Source organism: Oncorhynchus tshawytscha, linkage group LG12, assembly GCF_018296145.1.
Source record: "Oncorhynchus tshawytscha isolate Ot180627B linkage group LG12, Otsh_v2.0, whole genome shotgun sequence".
NCBI classification, from domain to species: Eukaryota; Metazoa; Chordata; class Actinopteri; order Salmoniformes; family Salmonidae; genus Oncorhynchus; species Oncorhynchus tshawytscha.
The window spans coordinates 50180416-50203430 of record NC_056440.1 but is presented as its reverse complement, the minus strand read 5'-3'; the positions used below and the strand labels follow the sequence as shown (position 1 = coordinate 50203430).

Below are 23015 nucleotides of genomic sequence, written 5' to 3'. Positions count from 1 at the left end.
AGCTGATGTGTGGTGAGTTCTGGCACACAAATATGTTCCCTGTGCATCACTGAGGTGGGGGCGGCAGGTAGCCTAGTGGTTAGAGCGTTGGGTCAGTAACCGCAAGGTTGCTGGATTGAATCCCCAAGCTGACAAGGTAAAAATCTGTCGTTCTGCCCCTGAGCAAGGCTGTTAACCCACTGTTCCCCGGGCGCCGAAGACGTGGATGTCGATTATGGCAGTGCCCTGCACCTCTCTGATTCAGAGGGGTTGGGTTAAATGCGGAAGACCCGTTTCAGTTGAATGCATTCAGTTGTACAATTGACTAGTCATTTGGGGGCTTCCCTTACACATTTATGGTGGATGGGGTGAGTTTCCCCCTACTTTGTAAAGTGCTTTGAGTACCTCAGTTAGTAGAAAAGTGCTATATAAATCCAATCAATTATTATTTGTATACGATCACATGGTGTTAGGTTCTAATTACCAGAGTAAGAACTCGGACACTATGAAAGCTTAAACCAAGTTTATTCTTCCCAAAGGATCGAACAGTTTAATCGACAGACATATTCACACAAGCACTGATATTTAACCCTTTCTCTTATGCTGAGTCTCCTACACATCTGAACAAACATTGTATCTTTATTGCTAGGCAGGATAAGTGATACAGGCCATAAGCGTTTCTTTCTCTCTAAAAGTAACCTGACCTCGACCCCCTTCATCACTAATCTATGGCTCTCTCCCCTTATCAATGTCTGCCATGTCATCGCTTTCCCTACATTCCACTATAGCCCGTGGGTTATGGTGCCTCTCAGGTCTCTATTATAACTAATGATTAATAACATTTAAAGTTCAGAAATCCAAACCCATCAGTGGTACAGATTTCCAAACATAAATTGATTATTAAAAAACGAATTGACCAACATCGGTTCAATTACTTTAATTTAATTTGTTTTTTTATGAGCCCAACGCCCCGTTTCTCTAGAGCAGTGGTCACCAACATTAACGTAATAAAAACAGTTCTTTAGGAATGAGGTTTGTGCAGTAAGCCTAATACATTATCACAGCATTTTGGCAATACAGTGGCTTGCGAAAGTATTCACCCCCCTTGGCATTTTTCCATTTTGTTGCCTTACAACCTGGAATTAAAATGGATTTTTGTGGGGATTGTATCATTTGATTTACACAACATGCCTACCACTTTGAAGATGCAAAATATTTTTTCTTGTGAATCAAAGACATAATAACAGAAAACATGAGCGTGCAGAACTATTCACCCCCCCAAAGTCAATACTTTGTAGAGCAACCTTCTTGCATCAATTACAGCTGCAAGTCTCTTGGGGTATGTCTCTATAAGCTTGGCACATCTAGCCACTGAGATTTTTGCCCATTCGTCAAGGCAAAACTGCTCCAGCTCGTTCAAGTTGGATGGGTTCCGCTTGTGTACAGCAATCTTTATGTCATACCACAGATTTTCAATTGGATTGAGGTCTGGGCTTTGACTAGGCCATTCCAAGACATTTAAATGTTTCCCCTTAATCCACTCGAGTGTTGCTTCAGCAGTATGCTTAGGGTCATTGTCCTGCTGGAAAGTGAACCTCTGTCCCAGTCTCAAATCTCTGGAAGAAAGAACCTTTCCCTCAAGAATGTCTGTGTTTTTAGCACCATCCATCATTCCTTAAATTCTGACCAGTTTCCCAGTCTCTGCCAATGGAAAAAATCCCCACCGCATGATGCTGTCACCACCATGCTTCACTGTGGGGATAGTGTTCTTGGGGTGATGATAGGGGGTTTGCGCCATACATGGTGTTTCCTTGATGGACAAAAAGCTCTATTTTTGTCTCATCTGACCGGGGTACCTTCTTCCATATATTTGGGGATTCTCCCACATGCCTTTTGGCGAACACCAAACATGTTTCCTTATTTTTTCTTTAAGCAATGGCTTTTTTTTTGTCCGCTCTTCTGTAAAGCCCAGCTCTGTGGAGTGTACGGCTTAAGGTGATCCTATGGACAGATACTCCAATCTCCACTGTGGAGCTTTGCAGCTCCTTCAGGGTTATCTTTCGTCTCTTTGTTGCCTTTATGATTAATGCACTCCATGCCTGGTCTGTGAGTTTTGGTGGGCAGCCCTCTCTTGGCAGGTTTGTTGTGGTGCCATATTCTTTTCATAATGGGTTTAATGGTGCTCAGTGGGATGTTCAAAGTTTTGGATATTTTTTTATAACCCAACCCCGATCTGTACTTCTCCGCAACTTTGTCCCTGACCTGTTTGGAGAGCTCCTTGGTCTTCATGGTGCCACTTGCTTGGTGGTACCCCTTGCTTGGTGGTGTTGTAGACTCTGGGGCCTTTCAGAACAGGTGTGTATATGTACTAAGATCATGTGACACTTAGATTGCACACAGGTGGACTTTATTTAACTGATTATGTGACTTCTGAAGGTAATTGGTTGCACCAGATCTTATTTAGGGGCTTCATAGGAAAAGGGGTGAATACATTTCAGTTTATTTAAAATCTTTTGGAAAGTCATTTTTTTCACTACACCAATTTGGACTATTTTGTGTATTTCCAGTACATGACATGCAAATAAAAATATATTTATATTGTTGGTTGTAATGCAACAAAATAGGAAAAATGCAAAGGGGGATGAATACTTTTGCAAGGCCATGCCTGCCGATATTGTTCTTCTCAGACTATATTAAACTAGCTCTTTGATTATGAAATAGATCAGATGGTGTACCACTTGCTAGGCACAGCTGAGCATAAATTGAAATCATTTGCAAATAATTCACTTTTTTTTGTTTTGCTGGACTTATGGTAGGCACCGGCATCTGATGCTCATGGGGCTTTCAAGACAACTGGGAAGTTGGAAAGAACCAGGTGAAATTATGACATCTGTGAACTTAAGGTATGAAAATGGTCTGAGTTGGATGACGGTTCAAATAGATTTTTTTCCCAGTCGGATCTTGTTTTTTTCCCTTGATCGAAACGAAGTCGGAGATGTCAGAGTTCCCAGTGATTTTCAGCATGGAATTGGTCTGTGTAGGAGGGGAGAGTGGCAGACCCTATGCTGCTATCTGTGTCCTTGCTCGCTCCTTCCTTTCCGGCGAGGCTGACCAGAGAGAGGGGACACAGTCTTCCACCTGATGGTGAAACTTGAGTCGCACCGTTTGAAACGCAACAATTCATGTTGTTCCTGTGACCAGAGAAAGTTAAATAATCCTTGAATGTTAAAATAGACTAGACAAGATGTTAAAAAGAAAAAAATCAGGGCTATCGATACACTACTCATTCATTGCAGCTGCAGTGCGTGTGGAAGTAGAAGCACGTTTTGTAATAGTGCTGCATAAAAAGTGTTGACGGCCTCCCGAGTGGCGCAGCGGTCTAAGGCACTGCATCGCAAGTGCTTGAGGCGTCTCTACAGACCCAGGTTCGATCCCTGTCTGTGTCACAGCCAGCCACTACCGGGAGACCAATGAGGCGGCACACAATTGACCCAGCGTCGTCTGGGTTAGGGGAGGGTTTGGCTGGCCGGGATGTCCTTGTCCCATTGTGCATGCACGCTGAGTTCGGTCGCCAGATGTATGGTGTTTCTGTCGACACATTGGTGCTGCAGAACATCTCATTCCAAAATCATGATCATTCATATTAGAGGTCGACCGATTATGATCTTTCAACGCCGATTCCGATTATTGGAGGACCCAAAAAAAAAAAGCCGATACCGATTAATCGGCCGATTTTTTTTTTTTTTTTTTTTTTTTTTTTTTTATTTTTTTTTCCCCCCTTAAATATTTTTATTATTGTTATTATTTTAATTTTTTTTGCTGTTTAAAAAATAAATAATTATATATATTTTTAATTAATTTGTAATAATGACAATTACAACAATACTGAATGAACACTTATTTTAACTTAATATAATGAAACCTGTTCAATTTGGTTTAAGGGGAAGTCGGATGTGAGGAATACATTTGACTGATTGTGGAAAATACTAGAGATCAATAAAAATGAAGTAAGGAGCAAGCACTGTATGTGTGTGCTAATCAGGTGCTGTTAGGTTACAGAATAATTTCTCTAATAGTTTGGAACAATGTAAACGACACCAAATACATTTATAAGCATAACGGAGAGTTGGTAAAGTAGTTTTCTTTTACAGGAAAGACTAATACCAGTCGCTTTCATTCGTAAATGCAATTTACAATTTGGAACGTGTTATTGTTTACGCTAATTATTCAAGGGTCGCTTTATTTGATTTAACCCTTGTGTGGTGTTCTGGTCTGTGGGACATTTTCAATGTTTACTAAAAGAGAACCTGAGACTCATTTGCCTTGGCTCATTGGAACGTTTCTGGGACCTTTTAGTTCAGGTCATGACACATGTTGCGTTTTATATTTTTGTTCAGTATACATGTCAGATAAACCAAGCCTGCTTCAATTATAAACCTCTGTTTTTCTCTTGTAGTTTTATCAGTTTCTGTATAATTTTGTTTGTTAATTTTTTTAACCCCTTTCGTGGTATCCAATTGTTTAGTAGCTACTATCTTGTCTCATCGCTACAACTCCCGTACGGGCTCGGGAGAGACTAAGGTTGAAGGTCATGGGTCCTCCTATACACAACCCAACCAAGCCGCACTGCTTCTTAACACAGCGCGCATCCAACCCAGAAGCACCAATGTGTCGGAGGGATCACCGTGCACCTGGCAACCTTGGTTGGCGCGCACTGCGCCCGGCCCGCCACAGGAGTCACTGGTGCGCAATGAGACAAGGATGTCCCTACCGGCCAAGCCCTCCCTAACCCGGACGACGCTAGGCCAATTGTGCGTCGCCCCACGGACCTCCCGGTTGCGGCCGGTTACGACGGAGCCTGGGCGCGAACCCAGAGTCTCTGGTGGCACAGCTGGCGCTGCAGTACAGCGCCCTTAACCACTGTGCCACCCGGGAGGCAAGTTTCTGTATAATTTTAGCTAGAAGGAGGAATAACTTCCTACTAAATGGCAAGAACCAATAGCTATGATTGTGACTTAAAGTGAATGTAGTGACATTGGTCTGTGGAGTGATCTAAGATTTTGTATAATCTTCAGTTATATATGATTCATAAGTTAACTCCCCTTGCTGGCGAGAGAGGCTTGTAAGTGTTTTGGAGAGACAAGGCTCATGACTGTCTCGCTCTCCGCGTGCTTTAAACTTAATGAATCATGTAAGGGGGAATGGATATACTATGCCATGACTGTGTGTTGTATCTTGTGATATGATGGCCTACCATTGCTGTTACCGACGAATCATAACTCTATTGAAGTGCTCACATTGGGAAGAATCATCATCCAAGATACACATTCATTGATACAGGATTTACACATTAATGGTTGGTCATTTTGAGTTCAAGTTGTTAGAGGTGCTTTTCAGTAGATGTCATAACGGTAGGCATTGGAATCCATTTATTTTCCATGAGGTTTGTGGGGTTAGGACAGTGCATCTGCAAGATGTGATGTCATCAAGGGAAAGGCCTAAAGGGGAAATTGCACAACAGAAGCCAAACCACGTCATGGCGAAAAAGCAAATTGAGCATGTCTAAACTGGATGTTCTGGTAGGGACGGAGTCCATGTGGACACAGCTCACCAGTGGTAATGTGCTGATCAAACGCGTGACCTTTTCCGATTGGCACCGTGACATCAGCAGACATGTCTACTGGCACTTTCCTTTTGAGGTAAAAGGTCATCCCAGGGTGTCTAAGGTAGTGTTGAGGGACGTTGCTCCTAAATCAAATGTATTTATATAGCCCTTCGTACATCAGCTGATATCTCAAAGTGCTATTCAGAAACCCAGCCTAAAACCCCAAACAGCAGACAATGCAGGTGTGTAGAAGCACGGTGGCTAGGAAAAACTCCCTAGAAAGGCCAAAACCTAGGAAGAAACCAGGCTGAGGGGTGGCCAGTCCTCTTCTGGTTGTGCCGGGTGGAGATTATAACAGAACGTGGCCAAGATGCTCAAATGTTCATAAATGACCAGCATGGTCAAATAATAATAATCACAGTTGTCGAGGGTGCAGCAAGTCAGCACCTCCAGGAGTAAATGTCAGTTGGCTTTTCATAGCCGATCATTAAGAGTATCTCTGTCTCTAGAGAGTTGAAAACAGCAAGTCTGGGACAGGTAGCACGTCCGGGGAACAGGTCAGGAATCTATAGCCGCAGGCAGAACAGTTGAAACTGGAGCAGCAGCACGGCCAGGTGGACTGGGGACAGCAAGGAGTCATCATGCCAGGTAGTCCTGAGGCATGGTCCTAGGGCTCAGGTCCTCTGAGAGAAAGAGAGAATTAGAGAGAGCATACTTAAATTCACACAGGACACCGGATAAGACAGGAGAAGTACTCCAGATATAACAAACTGACCCTAGTCCCCCGGCACAAACTACTGCAGCATAAATACTGGAGGCTCTGAGACAGGGGGGGTCAGGAGACACTGTGGCCCCATCCGATGATACCCCTAGACAGGGCCAAACAGTAAGGACATAACCCCACCCACTTTCCCAAAGCACAGCCCCCACACCACTGGAGGGATATCCTCAACCACCAATTTACCATCCTGAGACGAGGCCGAGAATAGCCCACAAATATCTCTGCCACGACACAACCCAAGGGGGGGCGCCAACCCAGACAGGAAGATTACGTCAGTGACTCAACCCACTCAAGTGACGCACCCCTCCTAGGGACGGCATGAAAGAACACCAGTAAGCCAGTGTACGTGCAGGTTTGTACGGCAGGACCAAATCAGAAAGTTAGGTAAGAGCAAGCCCATGTAAGGCTTTGTAGGTTAGCAGTAAAACCTTGAAATCAGCCCTTGCCTTAACAGGAAGGCAGGATGCTCCTAGATGCTAATCTGGGGTCAGTTTTGCATTTCCCCACTCCTGTTTATGGTTAGAATTGGGGGAAGGGAAGCTGATCCAAGAAACTTTACACTAGAGTGTCTGAAGTCTCCGTGGGTGTGTGAAGTGGGGCTTTGTGGTTGATGATCTTGCAAATGATCCCCAAACCCCATCTTGTGATATGCATGCTTAGCCAGTCACACCCACTTACTTTGTAGTCAACAGTGTTCAATTCAACCAGGAATTGTTTTCCATTTGTCACTGTGCTGTATCACAGCTTCAGTTTATCATCTGTCTGTTTGTCCATCTGTCTGTTCAGCGGAGCTGAGGAAGTTGGAGGGCCTGAAGACCATTGCTGTGACCACCAATGGTATGAACCTGGTGAGGCTGCTGCCTAAACTGAAGGAGGCTGGTCTGGACCTGCTCAACATCAGCCTGGACACCCTGGTGCCGGCTAAGTTTGAGTTCATCGTCCGGCGGAAAGGTAACCCACCTTCCCCATAACCTACAGTATGTTGCCTGGTAGCCATTTTGTGCCAAAACTAACATTGTTGTGGAAGGAGCCAATGTGTGCTCAGCACCTATTTCAGCGACTGGAGCGAATGTTAGGATTGACAGAGGGGCAGAGCTCAGGGAGGCAGGTTCCTGCGAGGCAGGGACAGATGGAGTAGACCGGCTGAGGAATGAGAGCAGCAGCACACAGGAAAAAGAAAGTCAGAGCCAAACCTCTTACAGTACACTGGGCTTTCACTGTTGGGCTGAGTGGTTTCGTTGTCCAGAGGGATATAGAAGATGTGCGAAAGCTGTTCTTCCGGTATATCTCTGTCTCCAAATGAGGTAAATGTATGTTGTATTGACAACCGTATTAAAAACTCATCAAGTTCAGAGTAGGGATGAAGTTACTTTACTGTTGTGTGCTGGCTTTCATTTAAGCTTTCTGGAATTTCTGTTAGGGCTGCACATACTTACAGTATATTAGTAAAGTATGAAGTGAGGGACACCACACATTCACCATGGACAATTTAGGGTTTATTGATAAGATAAAAAAGGGAAGTGCACAACAAAAAAAGCATGACATTTTCCGTGCACATTTTGAAAACTCAACGGTTGAGCCCTATTCACCTCATGTAATGAGGAAACTAAACTAAAAGCTAACATGCATAAAACATTTGTCTGACCCTGCGGTACATAATGTGATACATGAATGATTTAACATGTTCAAATTACTCATGATCACAGCACTTACATTTTTTCAACCTGATACATTTTTAAACCATATAATGGAAATGTTCTTGACAGAATTGTATTGACCTGTAAGATTTTCCTACATGACACCCAAATATGGTAATGCCCCCATCAGTGTACAGCAGCAACTTGATTTGCAAATACTTTCCATTGATATTGATTAGCTTCCTGTTTCAAAAGCTTGAAAGCCCTACCTCCTATAGTCAGTGCCTTTCAAAATACCATTTGAAAACAACTTAGCTAAAATCAAGGTGTGGGCCAAATTAGCCATTTAACTTGAATCAGCCTGTGGAACACCCATTAAACTGTAACATGGCGCTATCAGGTAGAAGCGACTGCCCTTCCAATTAGAATGAATGGAATGGAAACAACCTAGCCTTCACCTTTCCTCTGTGGGATTGTCTGAATCAAGTCTGTAATACCAACATGTTTTAAGCACAGTGCCTGTGCCCAAGAACACAAGCGTAACCTGCCTAAATGACTACGACCTGTAGCACTCACATCTGTAGCCTTGAAGTGCTTTGAAAGGCTGGTCATGGCTCACATCAACACCATTATCCCAGAAACCCTAGACCACTCCAATTTGCATACCGTCCCAACAGATCCACAGATGATGCAATCTCTAATGCACTCCACACTGCCCTTTCCCACTTGGATAAAAGGAACTCCTATGTGAGAATGCTATTCATAGACTACAGCTCAGCGTTCAACACCATAGTGCCCTCAAAGCTCATCACTAATCTAATCTATGTGGTAAGGGTAGGTAACAACACAGCCGCCACGCTGATCCACAACACAGGCGCCACTCATGGGTGCATGCTCAGTCCCCTCCTGTACTCCCTGTTCACTCATGACTGCACGGCCAGGCACGACTCCAACACCATCATTAAGTTTACCGATGACACAACAGTGGTAGGCCTGATCACAGACAACAATGAGATAGCCTATAGGGAGGAGGTCAGAGCCCTGGCCGTGTAGTGCCAGGACAACAACCTCTCAACGTGATCAAGACAAAAGGAGATGATTGTGGACTACAGGAAAAAGAGAACCGAGTACACACCCATTCTCATCGACAGGCCTGCTGTGGAGCAGGTTGAGAGCTTCAAGTTCCTTGGTGTCCATATCACCAACAAACTAACATGGTCCAAACACACCAAGACAGTTGTGAAGAGGGCTCGACAAAACCTATTTCCCCTCAGGAGACTGAAAATATTTGGCATGGGTCCTCAGATCCTCAAAAGCTTTTACAGCTGCACCATCGAGAGCATCCTGACTGATTGCATCACTGCTCGGCCTCCATCCGCAAGGCACTACAGAGGGTAATGCGAACGGCCCAGTACATCACTGGGGTCAAGCTTCCTGCCAACCAGGACTTCTATACCAGGCGGTGTCAGAGGAAGGCCCTAAAATATGTCAAAGACTCCAGCCATCCTAGTCATAGGATGTTCTCTCTGCTACCGCATGGCAAGCGGTACAGGAGTGCCAAGTCTAGGTCCAAGAGGCTTCTAAACAGCTTCTACCCCCAAGCCATAAGACTCCTGAACATCTAGTCAAATGGCTAATAACTAATGACGTTAATAACTCTACCTACATATACATACTACCTCAACTAACCTGTGCTCCCGCACATTGACTCTGTATCGGTACCCCCACTGTATATGAGTCTCGCTATTTTTGATTTTACTGCTGCTCTATAATTACTTGTTACTTTTATCTCTTATTCTTATCCATATCTTTTTTAAACTGCGTTGGTTAGTGGCTCGTAAGTAAGCATTTCACTAAGGTCCTGTTGTGTTCGGCGCATGTGACTAATACAATTTCATTTGAAATTGCAGTTGGTCTCACGCCTTGAGACTGGGGGGGACATGAACCCATTTCAGCTTTAAGGGACTTACAAGGCACAATGGGTGACACAATGTGTCGTCTAATTATTGTGTCCTTGGCCATTTGGAAGGTGTTTAGAATAAAATGTATCACATAAGACTAGTAGCCGGTGGCTACTGCTCTGTTTTCATTGTTGCCTTCCTCTCTTTCCTAGGGTTCCACAAGGTCATGGAAGGTATTGACAAAGCCATTGAGATGGGCTATAACCCTGTCAAGGTAAAAGATCAGAGTCCTACTCAACTTTTTTCATTTTCTTCCAAAGAAGCTAGCTGTAGGTTGGAAGCCGTACTTGTCACGATGTTAGGTTCAGTGTGTGTGCATGTTTTCAGTCTTACATGTTTGAATGCATCAGACGGTTGGTTGAGGTGTTGATACTCTTTCCCTATGGAAAGCTTTCCCTCCATAGTGTTTTAATGCATGGTTTGTGTTGGTACTGCAGTCAGTCAAAACACACATATTCGTGCAGTTTTGGCAGCTCTCTGGTGAAAGGTTTGTAGCTACAAGCACTGACTTTGCTGATAACTACTTTGTTGTACTTACTATTACTGTGATATGTGGTTGTGTAGCACATGGGGATGCGTGAAACTTACTCCTCCGCCTGAAGTGTCCCCACTAGCTAGCTTTTCACATGGCGCCGACTAGTAAGACGCTTCAGGAGGGCGGTAACGTGTGTTTGCAAGACAGAGGTCCCGAGTTCGCGCCAAGTATGGACCGAATCGGGAGGAAGCTGTACTCGCTACGCTAGCAGCGTGATGTCCTTTACAGTTGTCACCTATCTATCTTAAGTTGAATGCACTAACTCTCACTCTGGATAAGAGTCTGCTAAAATGTTAATGTTGCTCACTGCTGCACACTGCTCTCTACAGGTCAACTGTGTTGTCATGCGGGGCCTCAACGAGGACGAGCTTCTGGACTTTGTGGCCCTGACAGAGAAGAAGCCTCTGGAAGTACGCTTCATTGAGTACATGCCCTTTGACGGTGAGTAGACCTTTCTTAAAGACCATTGCCACCATTGCAGAGCTGTGGTCGAGTGGTAACATTCCCTGTCACGTTAGAGTCCTTCTATGACGTGACTGGAGACCGGAGTTTCAATCCCTGTATCCACCCTCCCCGCTGTTTCTACCACTTGCCTGTCTCCCTCTTTGATTACTGTCTGATTTAAAGTGTCAAAATGCACACTGCCAATGTTGCCATTTCACTGCATAGTCCAAGTTTTTTTTTTTTTTTGTAGAAGGATAAGTCATCGTCTCAGTATTTTCAATTCCCTTAAATAGACTAATACTTTACTAATATTTCCATCATGATGGATTTTAAATTGCTGTAATTTTTAAATAATAAGACCCTTAGCCATCTACCTTATATTCAAATTGTAGACCTCGTTTTACATAGGCTTATGTTTGTTTGGGTTCAATGCATTCTCACACTTTCAAATCAAACTATTATGAGTAATGTTCCTTACGAATAGGGTAACTAATGAGTTTACAATTGGCAGTTTCTAGAAATACTGAAGATAAAGCGATAGCACCAGTTTGTGTTAGCTAACCTCCTCAGTCTTGTTTTAAAAATAGATTAGACAGGGTGACAGAGGTTAGCATTTAAATCCTCACTCACCCCTTTTAGATACTTACATAAAAAAATTAAGGACTTAAAAAAATAATTATGATTGGATTGTAAATGCAAGCATTTCACTGTGTCGCTAATCAGCGATTACTTCAAGGAAGGCAAGAAAATGAACTGTCATCCAAACAGAGCCTAAGAGGCTTGAATTTGGACTTCAATAAATATATCATCACTGTTCAGAAACACATGGTAACCAACAGTGTTTAATGAAGAGTGAGAGTCTCATGACACGTACTATACAAGTTTATCCTCAACTAGACTTGGGTGCAAATAGATTTGGTTTTCTTTAGGTATGCTTGATTTAGCTTGCTCGGCCTCATTGAACCAATAGAACTGTCCAAAATGTGAAAAAAAAAACCCCTGGTGTGCCGGGAAGCACAATCAAGCGCACAAAGTATTTTGAGAGAAAATAAATAAGATTTCAATCATGGTCTGTCATCCACTCCATTAAGTTGACCTCTGCTGCCTCCTGCAGGTAACAAATGGAACTTCAAGAAGATGGTGAGCTACCAGGAGATGCTGGACCGCATTAGACAGCAGTGGCCCAGTTTGGAACAGCTTCCACTCGGAAAGACCGACACAGCCAAGGTTCCTCTCTTCCCCCCCAGCCCACTCAAATTCCAAAAGATAATCTTAAAATTATTGATCTGCCTCATCTCACACCTGCGACTTGGCTAAATTAAATATTCAATGTGCCGGGTCCGCCCAGGAACAAATTATGATGACACGTTATCTATTTCTGCTACATCAGAGATGCAGTACTTCCCACAGTGTGTGCTGGTTGCATGAATTAATTGTTTAGTTGACGGTAAGTCACATGGTTGTGCAAGCTAAATCAGATGCTAATGAAAATGTCAAGATACAGTGATGCCTGAAAGCAAAGCTGGTCCCTTTTGTAATTATCTTGGTCCCAGATCTGTTTGTGCACTTCATTGCTCATTGTCAAGCCAAACACACTGGCACTCAGGCTAATGATCTCAATGACCACATGTACATGCGAACAGTATTCCCGGATAATACACTGCTCAAAAAAATAAAGGGAACACTAAAATAACACATCCTAGATCTGAATGAATGAAATATTCTTATTAAATACTTTTTTCTTTACATAGTTGAATGTGCTGACAACAAAATCACACAAATTATCAATGGAAATCAAATTTATCAACCCATGAAGGTCTGGATTTGGAGTCACACTCAAATTTAAAGTGGAAAACCACACAACAGGCTGATCCAACTTTGTAATGTCCTTAAAACAAGTCAAAACGAGGCTCAGTAGTGTGTGTGACCTCCACGTGCCTGTATGACCTCCCTACAATGCCTGGGCATGCTCCTGATGAGGTGGCGGATGGTCTCCTGAGGGATCTCCTCCCAGACCTGGACTAAAGCATCCGCCAACTCCTGGACAGTCTGTGGTGCAACGTGGCGTTGGTGGATGGAGCGAGACATGATGTCCCAGATGTGCTCAATTGGAGTCAGGTCTGGGGAACGGGCGGGCCAGTCCATAGCATCAATGCCTTCCTCTTGCAGGAACTGCTGACACACTCCAGCCCCATGAGGACTAGCATTGTCTTGCATTAGGAGGAACCCAGGGCCAACCGCACCAGCATATGGTCTCACAAGGGGTCTGAGGATCTCATCTCGGTACCTAATGGCAGTCAGGCTACCTCTGGCGAGCACATGGAGGGCTGTGCGGCCCCACATAGAAATGCCACCCCACACCATGACCGACCCACCGCCAAACCGGTAATCCTGGAGGATGTTGCAGGCAGCAGAACGGTCTCCACGGCGTCTCCAGACTCTGTCACGTCTGTCACATGTGCTCAGTGTGAACCTGCTTTCATCTGTGAAGAGCACAGGGCGCCAATGGTGAATTTGCCAATCTTGGTGTTCTCTGGCAAATGTCAAACGTCCTGCACGGTGTTGGGCTGTAAGCACAACCCCCACCTGTGGACGTCGGGCCCTCATACCACCGTCATGGAGTCTGTTTCTGACCGTTTGAGCAGACACATGCACATTTGTGGCCTGCTGGAGGTCATTTTGCAGGGCTCTGGCGGTGCTACTCCTGCTCCTCCTTGCACAAAGGCGGAGGTAGCGGTCCTAATGCTGGGTTGTTGCCCTCCTAAGGCCTCCTCCACGTCTCCTGATGTACTGGCCTGTCTCCTGGTAGCGACTCCATGCTCTGGACACTACGCTGACAGACACAGCAAACCTTCTTGCCACAGCTCGCATTGATGTGCCACCCTGGATGAGCTGCACTACCTGAGCCACTTGTGTGGGTTGTAGACTCCGTCTCATGCTACCACTAGAGTGAAAGCACCACCAGCATTCAAAAGTGACCAAAACATCAGCCAGGAAGCATAGGAACGGAGAAGTGGTCTGTGGTCACCACCTGCAGAACCACTCCTTTATTGGGGGTGTCTTGCTAATTGCCTATAATTTCCACCCGTTGTGTATTCCATTTGCACAACAGCATGTGAAATGTATTGTCAATCAGTGTTGCTTCCTAAGTGGACAGTTTGATTTTACAGAAGTGTGATTGACTTGGAGTTACATTGTGTTTAAGTGTTCCCTTTATTTTTTTGAGCAGTGTAGTTCATATCCCGGTTAAGGTCTTATTTGGGATGAGCTGTTTACACGCACCTTTGATATCCCGCTCACGAGTATCCCTCTACTCATGAATAAACAGAATATTCCTAATTTAGGTTATTCTGGGTTAAATGGAATAAAAGCTAAAAATCTAGACACTGACTGATGTAGATTAATAGAATATTAACTTTAATATTAATGAACTAAAATATGAATTTAATAATTGCTGTAAAATTATAATTTTGTCTTGGAAAGATCAAATTTATTTGTCACATACACATGGTTAGCAGATGTTAATGCGAGTGTAGCGAAATGCTTGTGCTTCTAGTTCCAACAATGCATTAATAACCAACGAGTAATCTAACCTAACAATTCCAAAACTACTACCTTATACACACAAGTGTAAGGGGATAAAGAATATGTACATAAAGTTATATGAATGAGTGATGGTACAGAACGGCATAGGCTAGATGGTGTCGAGTACAATATATACATATGAGATGAGTAATGTAGGGTATGTAAACAAAGTGGCATAGTTTAAAGTGGCTAATGATGCATGTATTACAAAAAGATGCAGTAGATGGAGTAAAGTACATACCCTACATTACTCATCTCGTATGTAAACATATTAAGTGGCTAGTGATATATTTTTACATCAATTCCCATTATTAAAGTGGCTGGAGTTGAGTCAGTGTGTTGGCAGCAGCCACTCAATGTTAATGGTAGCTGTTTAATAACCTCTTGAAGCTAGGGGGCACTATTTTTATGTTTGGAAAAATAACGTTCCCAAAGTAAACAGACTATTTTTCAGGACCAGATGCTAGAATATGCATATAATTGACAGATTAGGATAGAAAACACTCCAAAGTTTCCAAAACTGTCAAAATATTGTCTGTGAGTATAACAGAACTGATATTGCAGGCAAAACCCTGAGAAACAAACCAGGAAGTGGCTTCTATTTTGAAAACTCAATGTTCCATAGCCTCCCATTGCTCTATATAAAGGGATATCAACCCGATTCCTGTTCCTATCGCTTCCTCAAGGTGTCAACAGTATTCAGACATAGTTTCAGGCTTTTATTTTGAAGAATGAGCTTGAACGACCACATGGCGTAAGTGGATAGGTGGGGGCTCTCAGAGTGAATTGTGCGCAAAAGAGAAAGGCGGCCATTGTTACTCCCGGACCTATTGAAAAGCTAACTGTCCCGGTTGATATATTATCGAATAGATATTTGAAAAACACCCTGAGGATTGATTATAAAAAAAACATCTGACATGTTTCTGTGGACATTATGGATATAATTTGGAATTTTTGTCTGCGTTGTCGTGACTGCTCTTTCCGGTGGATTCCTGGGCATAACGCACCAAACTAACGGAGGTATTTGGATATAAAAAATATCTTTATGGAACATAAATACCTGATGCTAAGTATACTTATTGTTTTGTCGAGCGATCGATAAACTTACACAAACGCTTGTATTGCTTTCCTTGAGATAGAAGCTGTTTTTCAGTCTCTCGGTCCCTGCTTTAATGCACCTATACTGACCTCGCCTTCTGGATGATAGCGGGTTGAACAGGCAGTGGCTCGGGTGGTTGTTGTTCTTGATGATCTTTATGGCCTTCCTGTGACATCGGGTGGTGTAGGTGTCCTAGAGGGCAGGTAGTTTGCCCCCGGTGATGCGTTGTGCAGACCTCACTACCCTCTGGAGAGCCTTACGGTTGTGGACGGAGCAGTTGCTGTACCAGGCGGTGATACAGCCTGACAGGATGCTCTTGATTGTGCAGCTGTAGAAGTTTGTGTGCTTTTGGTGACAAGCCAATTTTCTTCAGCCTCCTGAGGTTGAAGAGGCGCTGCTGCGCCTTCTTCACGACGCTGTCTGTGTGGGTGGACCAATTCAGTTTGTCCGTGATATGTACGCCGAGGAACTTAACTTACTACCCTCTCCACTACTGTCCCATCGATGTGGATAGGGGGTGCTCCCTCTGCTGTTTCCTGAAGTCCACAATCATCTCCTTTGTTTTGTTGAAGTTGAGTGTGAGGTTATTTTCCTGACACCTCACCCTGAGGGCCCTCACCTCCTCCCTGTAGACAGTCTCATCGTTGTTGGTAATCAAGCCTACCACTGTAGTGTCGTCCGCAAACTTGATGATTTGAGTTGGAGGCGTGCATGGCCACATAGTCGTGGGTGAACAGGGAGTACAGGAGAGGGCTCAGAACGCACCCTTGTGGGGTCCCAGTGTTGAGGATCAGCGGGATGGAGATGTTAACTACCCTCACCACCTGGGGGCGGCCCGTCAGGAAGTCCAGTACCCAGTTGCACATAGCGGGGGCAAGACCCAGGATCTCGAGCTTGATGACGAGTTTGGAGGGTACTATGGTGTTAAATGCTGAGCTGTAGTCGATGAACAGCATTCTCACATAGGTATTCCTCTTGTCCAGATGGGTTAGGGCAGTGTGCGGTGTGGTTGAGATTGCATCGTCTGTGGACCTATTTGGGCGGTAAGCAAATTGGAGTGGGTCTAGGGTGTCAGTTAGGGTGGAGGTGATATGGTCCTTGACTAGTCTCTCAAAGCACTTCATGATGACGGAAGTGGGTGCTATGGGGCGGTAGTCGTTTATCTCATTTACCTTAGCTTTCTTGGGAACAGAGACAATGGTGGCCCTCTTGAAGCATGTGGGGAACAGCAGACTGGGATAAGGATTGATTGAATATGTCCGTAAACACACCAGCCAGCTGGTCTGCGCATGCTCTGAGGGCGCGGCTGGGGATGCCGTCTGGGCCTGCAGCCTTGTGACGGTTAACACGTTTAAATGCTTTACTCACGTCGGCTGCAGTGTAGGAGAGTCCTCAGGTTTTGGTTGCGGGCCGTGTCAGTGGCACTGTATTGTCCTCAAAGCGGGCAAAAAAGTTATTTAGTCTGCCTGGGAGCAAGACATCCTGGTCCGCAACGGGGCTGGTTTTCTTTTTGTAATCCGTGATTGACTGTAGACCCTGCCAAATACCTCTTGTGTCTGAGCCGTTGAATTGTGACTCTACTTTGTCTCTATACTGACGCTTAGCTTGTTTGATTGCCTTGCGGAGGGAATAGCTACACTGTTTGTATTCGGTCATGTTTCCGGTCACCTTTCCCTGGTTAAAAGCAGTGGTTCGCGCTTTCAGTTTCACGCGAATGCTGTCATCAATCCACGGTTTCTGGTTTGGGAATGTTTTAATCATTGCTATGGTAACGACATCTTCAACGCACTTTCTAATGAACTCGCTCACCGAATCAGCGTATTCGTCAATGTTGTTGGAAGCAATGCGGAACATATCCCAGTCCACGTGACCGAAGCAGTCTTGAAGCGTGCAATCAGATTGGTTGGACCAGCGTAGAACAGACCTGAGCGCGGGAGCTTCTTGTTTTAGTTTCTGTCTGTAGGCAGGGAACAACAAAATGGAGACGTAGTCAGCTTTTCCGAAAGGAGGGCGGGGGAGGGCCTTATATGCGTCGCGGAAGTTAGAATAGCAATGATCCAAGGTTTTGCCAGCCCTGATTGCGCAATCGATATGCTGATACAATTTATGGAGTCTTGTTTTCAGATTAGCCTTGTTAAAATCCCCAGCTACAATGAATGCAGCCTCAGGATATGTGGTTTCCAGTTTGCAAAGAATCAAATAAAGTTCGTTCAGGGCCATCGATGTGTCTGCTTGGGGGGGTATATACGGCTGTGATTATAATCAAAGAGAATTCCCTTGGTAGATAATGCGGTCGACATTTGATTGTGAGGAATTCTAAATCAGGTGAACAGAAGGACTTGAGTTCCTGTATGTTGTTGTGATCACACCAGGTCTCGTTAATCATAATGCATACTCCCCCGCCCCTCTTCTTACCAGAAAGATGTTTGTTTCTGTCGGCGCGATGCGTGAAAAAAACAGCTGGCTGCACCGATTCCGTTAGCGTCTCTCGAGTGAGCCATGTTTCCGTGAAGCAAATAACGTTAGTCTGATGTCCCTCTGGACTGCTACCCTTGCTCGGATTTCATCAACCTTGTTGTCAAGAGACTGGACATTGGCGAGTGGTGTGCGATGTGCCCGTCTCCGGAGCTTGACCAGAAGACTACTTCGTTTACCCATTTTACGACGATGTTATTTTGGGTCGCAGGCTGGGATCCATTCTGTTGTCCTGGGTGTAAGGCAGAACACAGGATCCGCTTTGGGAAAGTCATATTCCTGGTCGTACTGATGTTGAGTTGATGTTGCTCTTATATTCAGTAGTTCTTCCCGACTGTATTTAATGAAACCTAAGATTACCTGGGGTACCAATGTAAGAAATAACATGTAAAAAAACAAAATACTGCATAGTTTCCTAGGAACGTGAAGCGAGGTGGCCATCTCTGTCGGCGCCGGAAGTAGAATGTTATCTCTTAAATGTGAATGCGTGGTTAGGGGATCGCGTGTAACATGCTATGCTGCACTTACATACAAGCAGTCTTATCAGAAACATGTTTCATCAGGTCAAATTTATGGCATTTTGCACAGGGACAATCTTTGCACTGCTTTGCAGTCATTGCGTTTTCTCTTCGATCCCTAAATGTCCTCACTCTGAGAGAGTAGCTGAAATGGAACTGACAAATATACATTCATTCTATTGATTTAAGACATTAGTCTGATGAGCACTGCTTTATTTTGTCTTTTAGGGCAGAAGCTGCATCTAACTAGAGACAAGTTGATGAGCAAATGGTCTACCAAATGTCGGAAATTATAACCATAAACATATCTAAATTAGGGGTCAAAGGAGCCTAAGCCGATACAGTCTGGTATAGAGTCTCGGCAAAATAAATTATGCAATTAGTATGGTAGATTGAATGTGCGCAGACATCCTTTTTTAAGTAATTTGTTTAACTTCTTAGAATAAAACAATCACACAACACCCATGATACTATGCTAAACTAAGCCTGTGCAGACCGCAAAAAAACAACTGTAAAAGGGTATCCCGTCTAAGATAAGCATATCGCAGGCATCTTATCTGGGTTTATAACCTGGATAGAAGCTTATTTTGGTTATTGTAAACGGGATATGATGTTTGTCAACTTAAAAACAGAATACTCGAGTGTGCCGAAATAATAACGGGATATTGGTGTGCATGTAAATGTGGTCTGTGTCTGTTCCAAATGACCTTAGTATAACAATCACATATCCTTTCCTGAACAGATGAGCTATATAAAAACTAAAAGAACAGAAATTCATAGTCCTTACATATTTTTATTTATTAGCCAAATGATTGGCGCAGATGCGCAGGGAGACAGAGTGCTTAAGGATCATACGAGGATCGAATGTATGGGTTACGTAGATGAGGGCGTTACCACACTACCAACTTGCACTGTAAAACCAGACAGTTTGACAGAAAGCAGGCTGGGACTAAGATTACCTTAAACCATGTTCTTACGATCTGTTCTCTGCTCTGCTCCTTAGACATTTAAGGTGCCAGGCTTTCAGGGCCAGGTGGGCTTCATCACCTCCATGTCGGATCAATTCTGTGGCTCCTGCAACCGACTACGCATCACGGCAGACGGCAACCTCAAGGTGAACAGCTCTTGTGCGCATGTAGACAGTGAAGGGGTGACTGTGGGGGTGTGTGGACGTTTGTGTACGTACATAATCGCACACACACGCAGACACAGCAGACACAGTCGCCCGTGTGTGATTACGTACATCAGGGTTCCCCGAATTTTGCCTGTGTGTGGTTTTATTTGTCACCCCAAGTTTTCTGAGCAAATTCTTTGTTTTTGTATACACTACCATTCATAAGTTTGGGTTCACTTAGAAATGTCCTAGTTTTTGAAAGAAAAGCACATTTTATGCCCATTTAAAATAACAGCAAATTGGCCTCCCGGGTGGTTAAGGGCGCTGTACTGCAGCGCCAGCTGTGCCATCCGATCGGGTGTCGTGGCGCAGTCTCTGTACCACCAGAGTCCCTGGGTTCGCGCCCAGGCTCTGTCGTAACCGGCCGCGACCGGGAGGTCCGTGGGGCGATGCACAATTGGCCTAGCGTCGTCCGGGTTAGGGAGGGATTGGTCGGTAGGGATGTCCTTGTCTCATCGCGCACCAGCGACTCCTGTTGCGGGCCGGGCCCAGTGCGCGCTAACCAAGGTTGCCAGGTGCACGGTGTTTCCTCCGACACATTGGTGCGGCTGGCTTCCGGGTTGGATGCGCGCTGTGTTAAGAAGCAGTGCGGCTTGGTTGGGTTGTGCATCAACGCATGACTTTCAATCTTCGTCTCTCCCGAGCCCGTACGGGAGTTGTAGCGATGAGACAAGATAGTAGCTACTACAACAATTGGATACCACGAAATTGGGGAGAAAAAGGGGTAACATTTAAAAAAAATAAAAAAATAACAGCAAATTGATCAGAAATACAATACAGACATTGTTAATGTTGTAAATGACTATTGTAGCTGTAAACGGCAGATTCTTGATGGAATATCTACATAGGCGTATGTAGATATGTAGAGGCCCATTATCCCTTGAAGTTATGTTAGCACAGCTGAAAATTGTTGTTCTGATTAAATAAGCAATAAAACTGGCCTTCTTTAGTTGAGTATCTGGAGTATCAGCATTTGTGGGTTCGATTACAGACTCAAAGTGGCCAAAGCACTTTCTTCTGAAACACGTCAGTCTATTCTAGTTCTGAGAAATTAAGGCTATTCCATGCGAGAAATTGCCAAGAAACTGAAGATCTCGTACAACCCTGTGTACTTCTCCCTTCACAGAAAATCATAGTGTCCAGTTTGAGAAACAGATGCCTCACAAGTCCTCAACTGGCAGCTTCTAGGCAGAGTTGTAAAGAAAAATCTTAAGATAGGCAAAATAAAAAGAACAGACACTGGACAAAGGAACTCTGCCTAGAAGGCCAGCATCCCGGAGTCGCCTCGTCACTCTTGACTTTGAGACTGGTGTATTGCGGGTACTATTTCATGACGCTGCCAGTTGAGGACTTGTGAGGCCTCTGTTTCACAAACTAGTAGTGCACCGGGGTCTCCCGCTCTTTCTATTCTGGTTAGAGCCAGTTTGCACTGTTCTGTGACCCCAAACTTTTGAACGCGTAAATATTTCTACTATTTTGAAGGCTTCTTAGGGTCAATTTGCAGTCTTAAAAATAGATTTTTGTATTATGTTCCAGGCCTCCGACCATCTGCTCAAGAAAAAATTGGCCCGCGGCTGAATCTAGTTGATCCCTGATGTACTTGCATCAGTTGTGTGTGTGTGTGTGTGTGTGTGTGTGTGTGTGTTAGTTACTCGTCCTTTGTTCTTCCCCAGTGTATGTGTGTGTGTTAGTGACTCCACCTCTTTCCCGTCCCTAGGTGTGTCTGTTTGGGAATACGGAGGTGTCTCTGAGAGACGTTCTGCGCTCTGGAGCTTCTGACCAGAAGCTGCTGGATATCATTGGTGCCGCCGTGGGCAGGAAAAAGAAACAACATGCAGGTAGTAAGAGCACTTTACCTTGGGTATATTCATTAGTGCACACCGTAGCAAAACATTTTGCAATGGAATACTTTTTTGTCAACAAAAAGGAGTGTGTGTTTCTTATTGGACAAGTCCCTCCCCATTTCATTCTTAGTGAATATAATAATTAGGTGAATGCTTAAATATTTCCTTATTTATTATATGCATTTGTTTTTTATTTGATATTTTTTTAAATGCATATCCCACTCCAACTGAGACACCCTCAGAGAGTGGGGTCACGGCCAGGGTCTGCCAATATCAATGGCGCAATTAAGGTTAAGTGCCTTGCTTAAGGTGCCCGTCAACAGATTTTTCACCTTGTCGGCTCGGGGATTGTAACTAGCGATGTTTCAGTTACTGGCCCACTGCTCTAACCGCTAGACTATCTGCTGCCCCAGGTTTATTACTACTCTGTTTAATTAGAACCTAACCGTGCATTATCAGAGTTAAAACTAACGGACAACTAAGAAAAGCTCAAACCAAGTTTATTCACCAAATGTGTCAAACAGCTGAAAAGACAAAGCACCAGTATTTTTATTATTTTTCAGACTACCCTGTTAGTCTCTTCCTTTTCTCTAAACACTACATCTTTGTTGCTTGTCAAGAAGTTAGGTGATGTGTGGAATGAACTGTTCCTTCTCCCTTCATGTTACCTGATCTGACCTCGGCCCCCATTCCTCACTTATCCACCCTCATCAGTGACCGCAACCATGTGATTGCCTTTTCCCTTACTTATTAACATTCCCCTGGCTCTTATCCAATCTCACCATATACATTCCTCCTACATATAACCATTAACGTCTGGTGTAGCACGTATTTAAAATTACAACCCAACAGTCCCTCCTATTTGAATAGTAATTCCCATACTGTTCAACATCATAAACTTTGAAATTATTTGTAAATAAACAAAAAGATGAACAAAAAAATTAAACATGATAAACATTCAGTTAATATATTTACACCAGACTTATGGCCTCTGATCTATATTTACACTATGTACACTCTTATTTCCCCTTTTCTTCGGACAACATATAATGACATTTCATCTCAAGTTTTAACTTTCCTCCTGGTTCCTAAGAGAGTGATAGCACAAGACTTTAAAAGCAAAAAGAAACATACAACATAACAAGTATTAATAATGTGCTAAGCTATGCATAATTATATATGCAAAGACAAACCAAAGTTTGATGATTCCCATTATCTCTTCGCCTGACTCTGGCTTTGGAATAATTTTCTGCTGGGTTCCACAAAAATGAAGGCCCTAAAAGATCACTTTCACCCAGTCTTTGCCCTGTCCGGCAACAGGTTCCAAGAGGTGTTCCCATGCCATGTCATTTTCACTTCGCTTCCAAACTCCTTCTTC

The 23015-nt window shown here is 44.0% G+C and overlaps 1 protein-coding gene across 2 annotated transcripts in view; it reads left to right on the top strand.

The window, feature by feature from the left end:
* Window positions 1-23015, top strand: part of mocs1 (molybdenum cofactor synthesis 1) — a 54849-nt gene that overhangs the window by 12247 nt on the left and 19587 nt on the right. For both annotated transcript variants that reach the window (XM_024439690.2, XM_024439691.2), the window contains exons 4-9: window positions 7152-7316; window positions 10116-10177; window positions 10828-10939; window positions 12057-12169; window positions 19623-19733; window positions 21511-21631. In XM_024439690.2, coding sequence (XP_024295458.1) covers window positions 7152-7316; window positions 10116-10177; window positions 10828-10939; window positions 12057-12169; window positions 19623-19733; window positions 21511-21631 — 684 coding nt within the window. The remainder of the gene's footprint in view (window positions 1-7151; window positions 7317-10115; window positions 10178-10827; window positions 10940-12056; window positions 12170-19622; window positions 19734-21510; window positions 21632-23015) is intronic.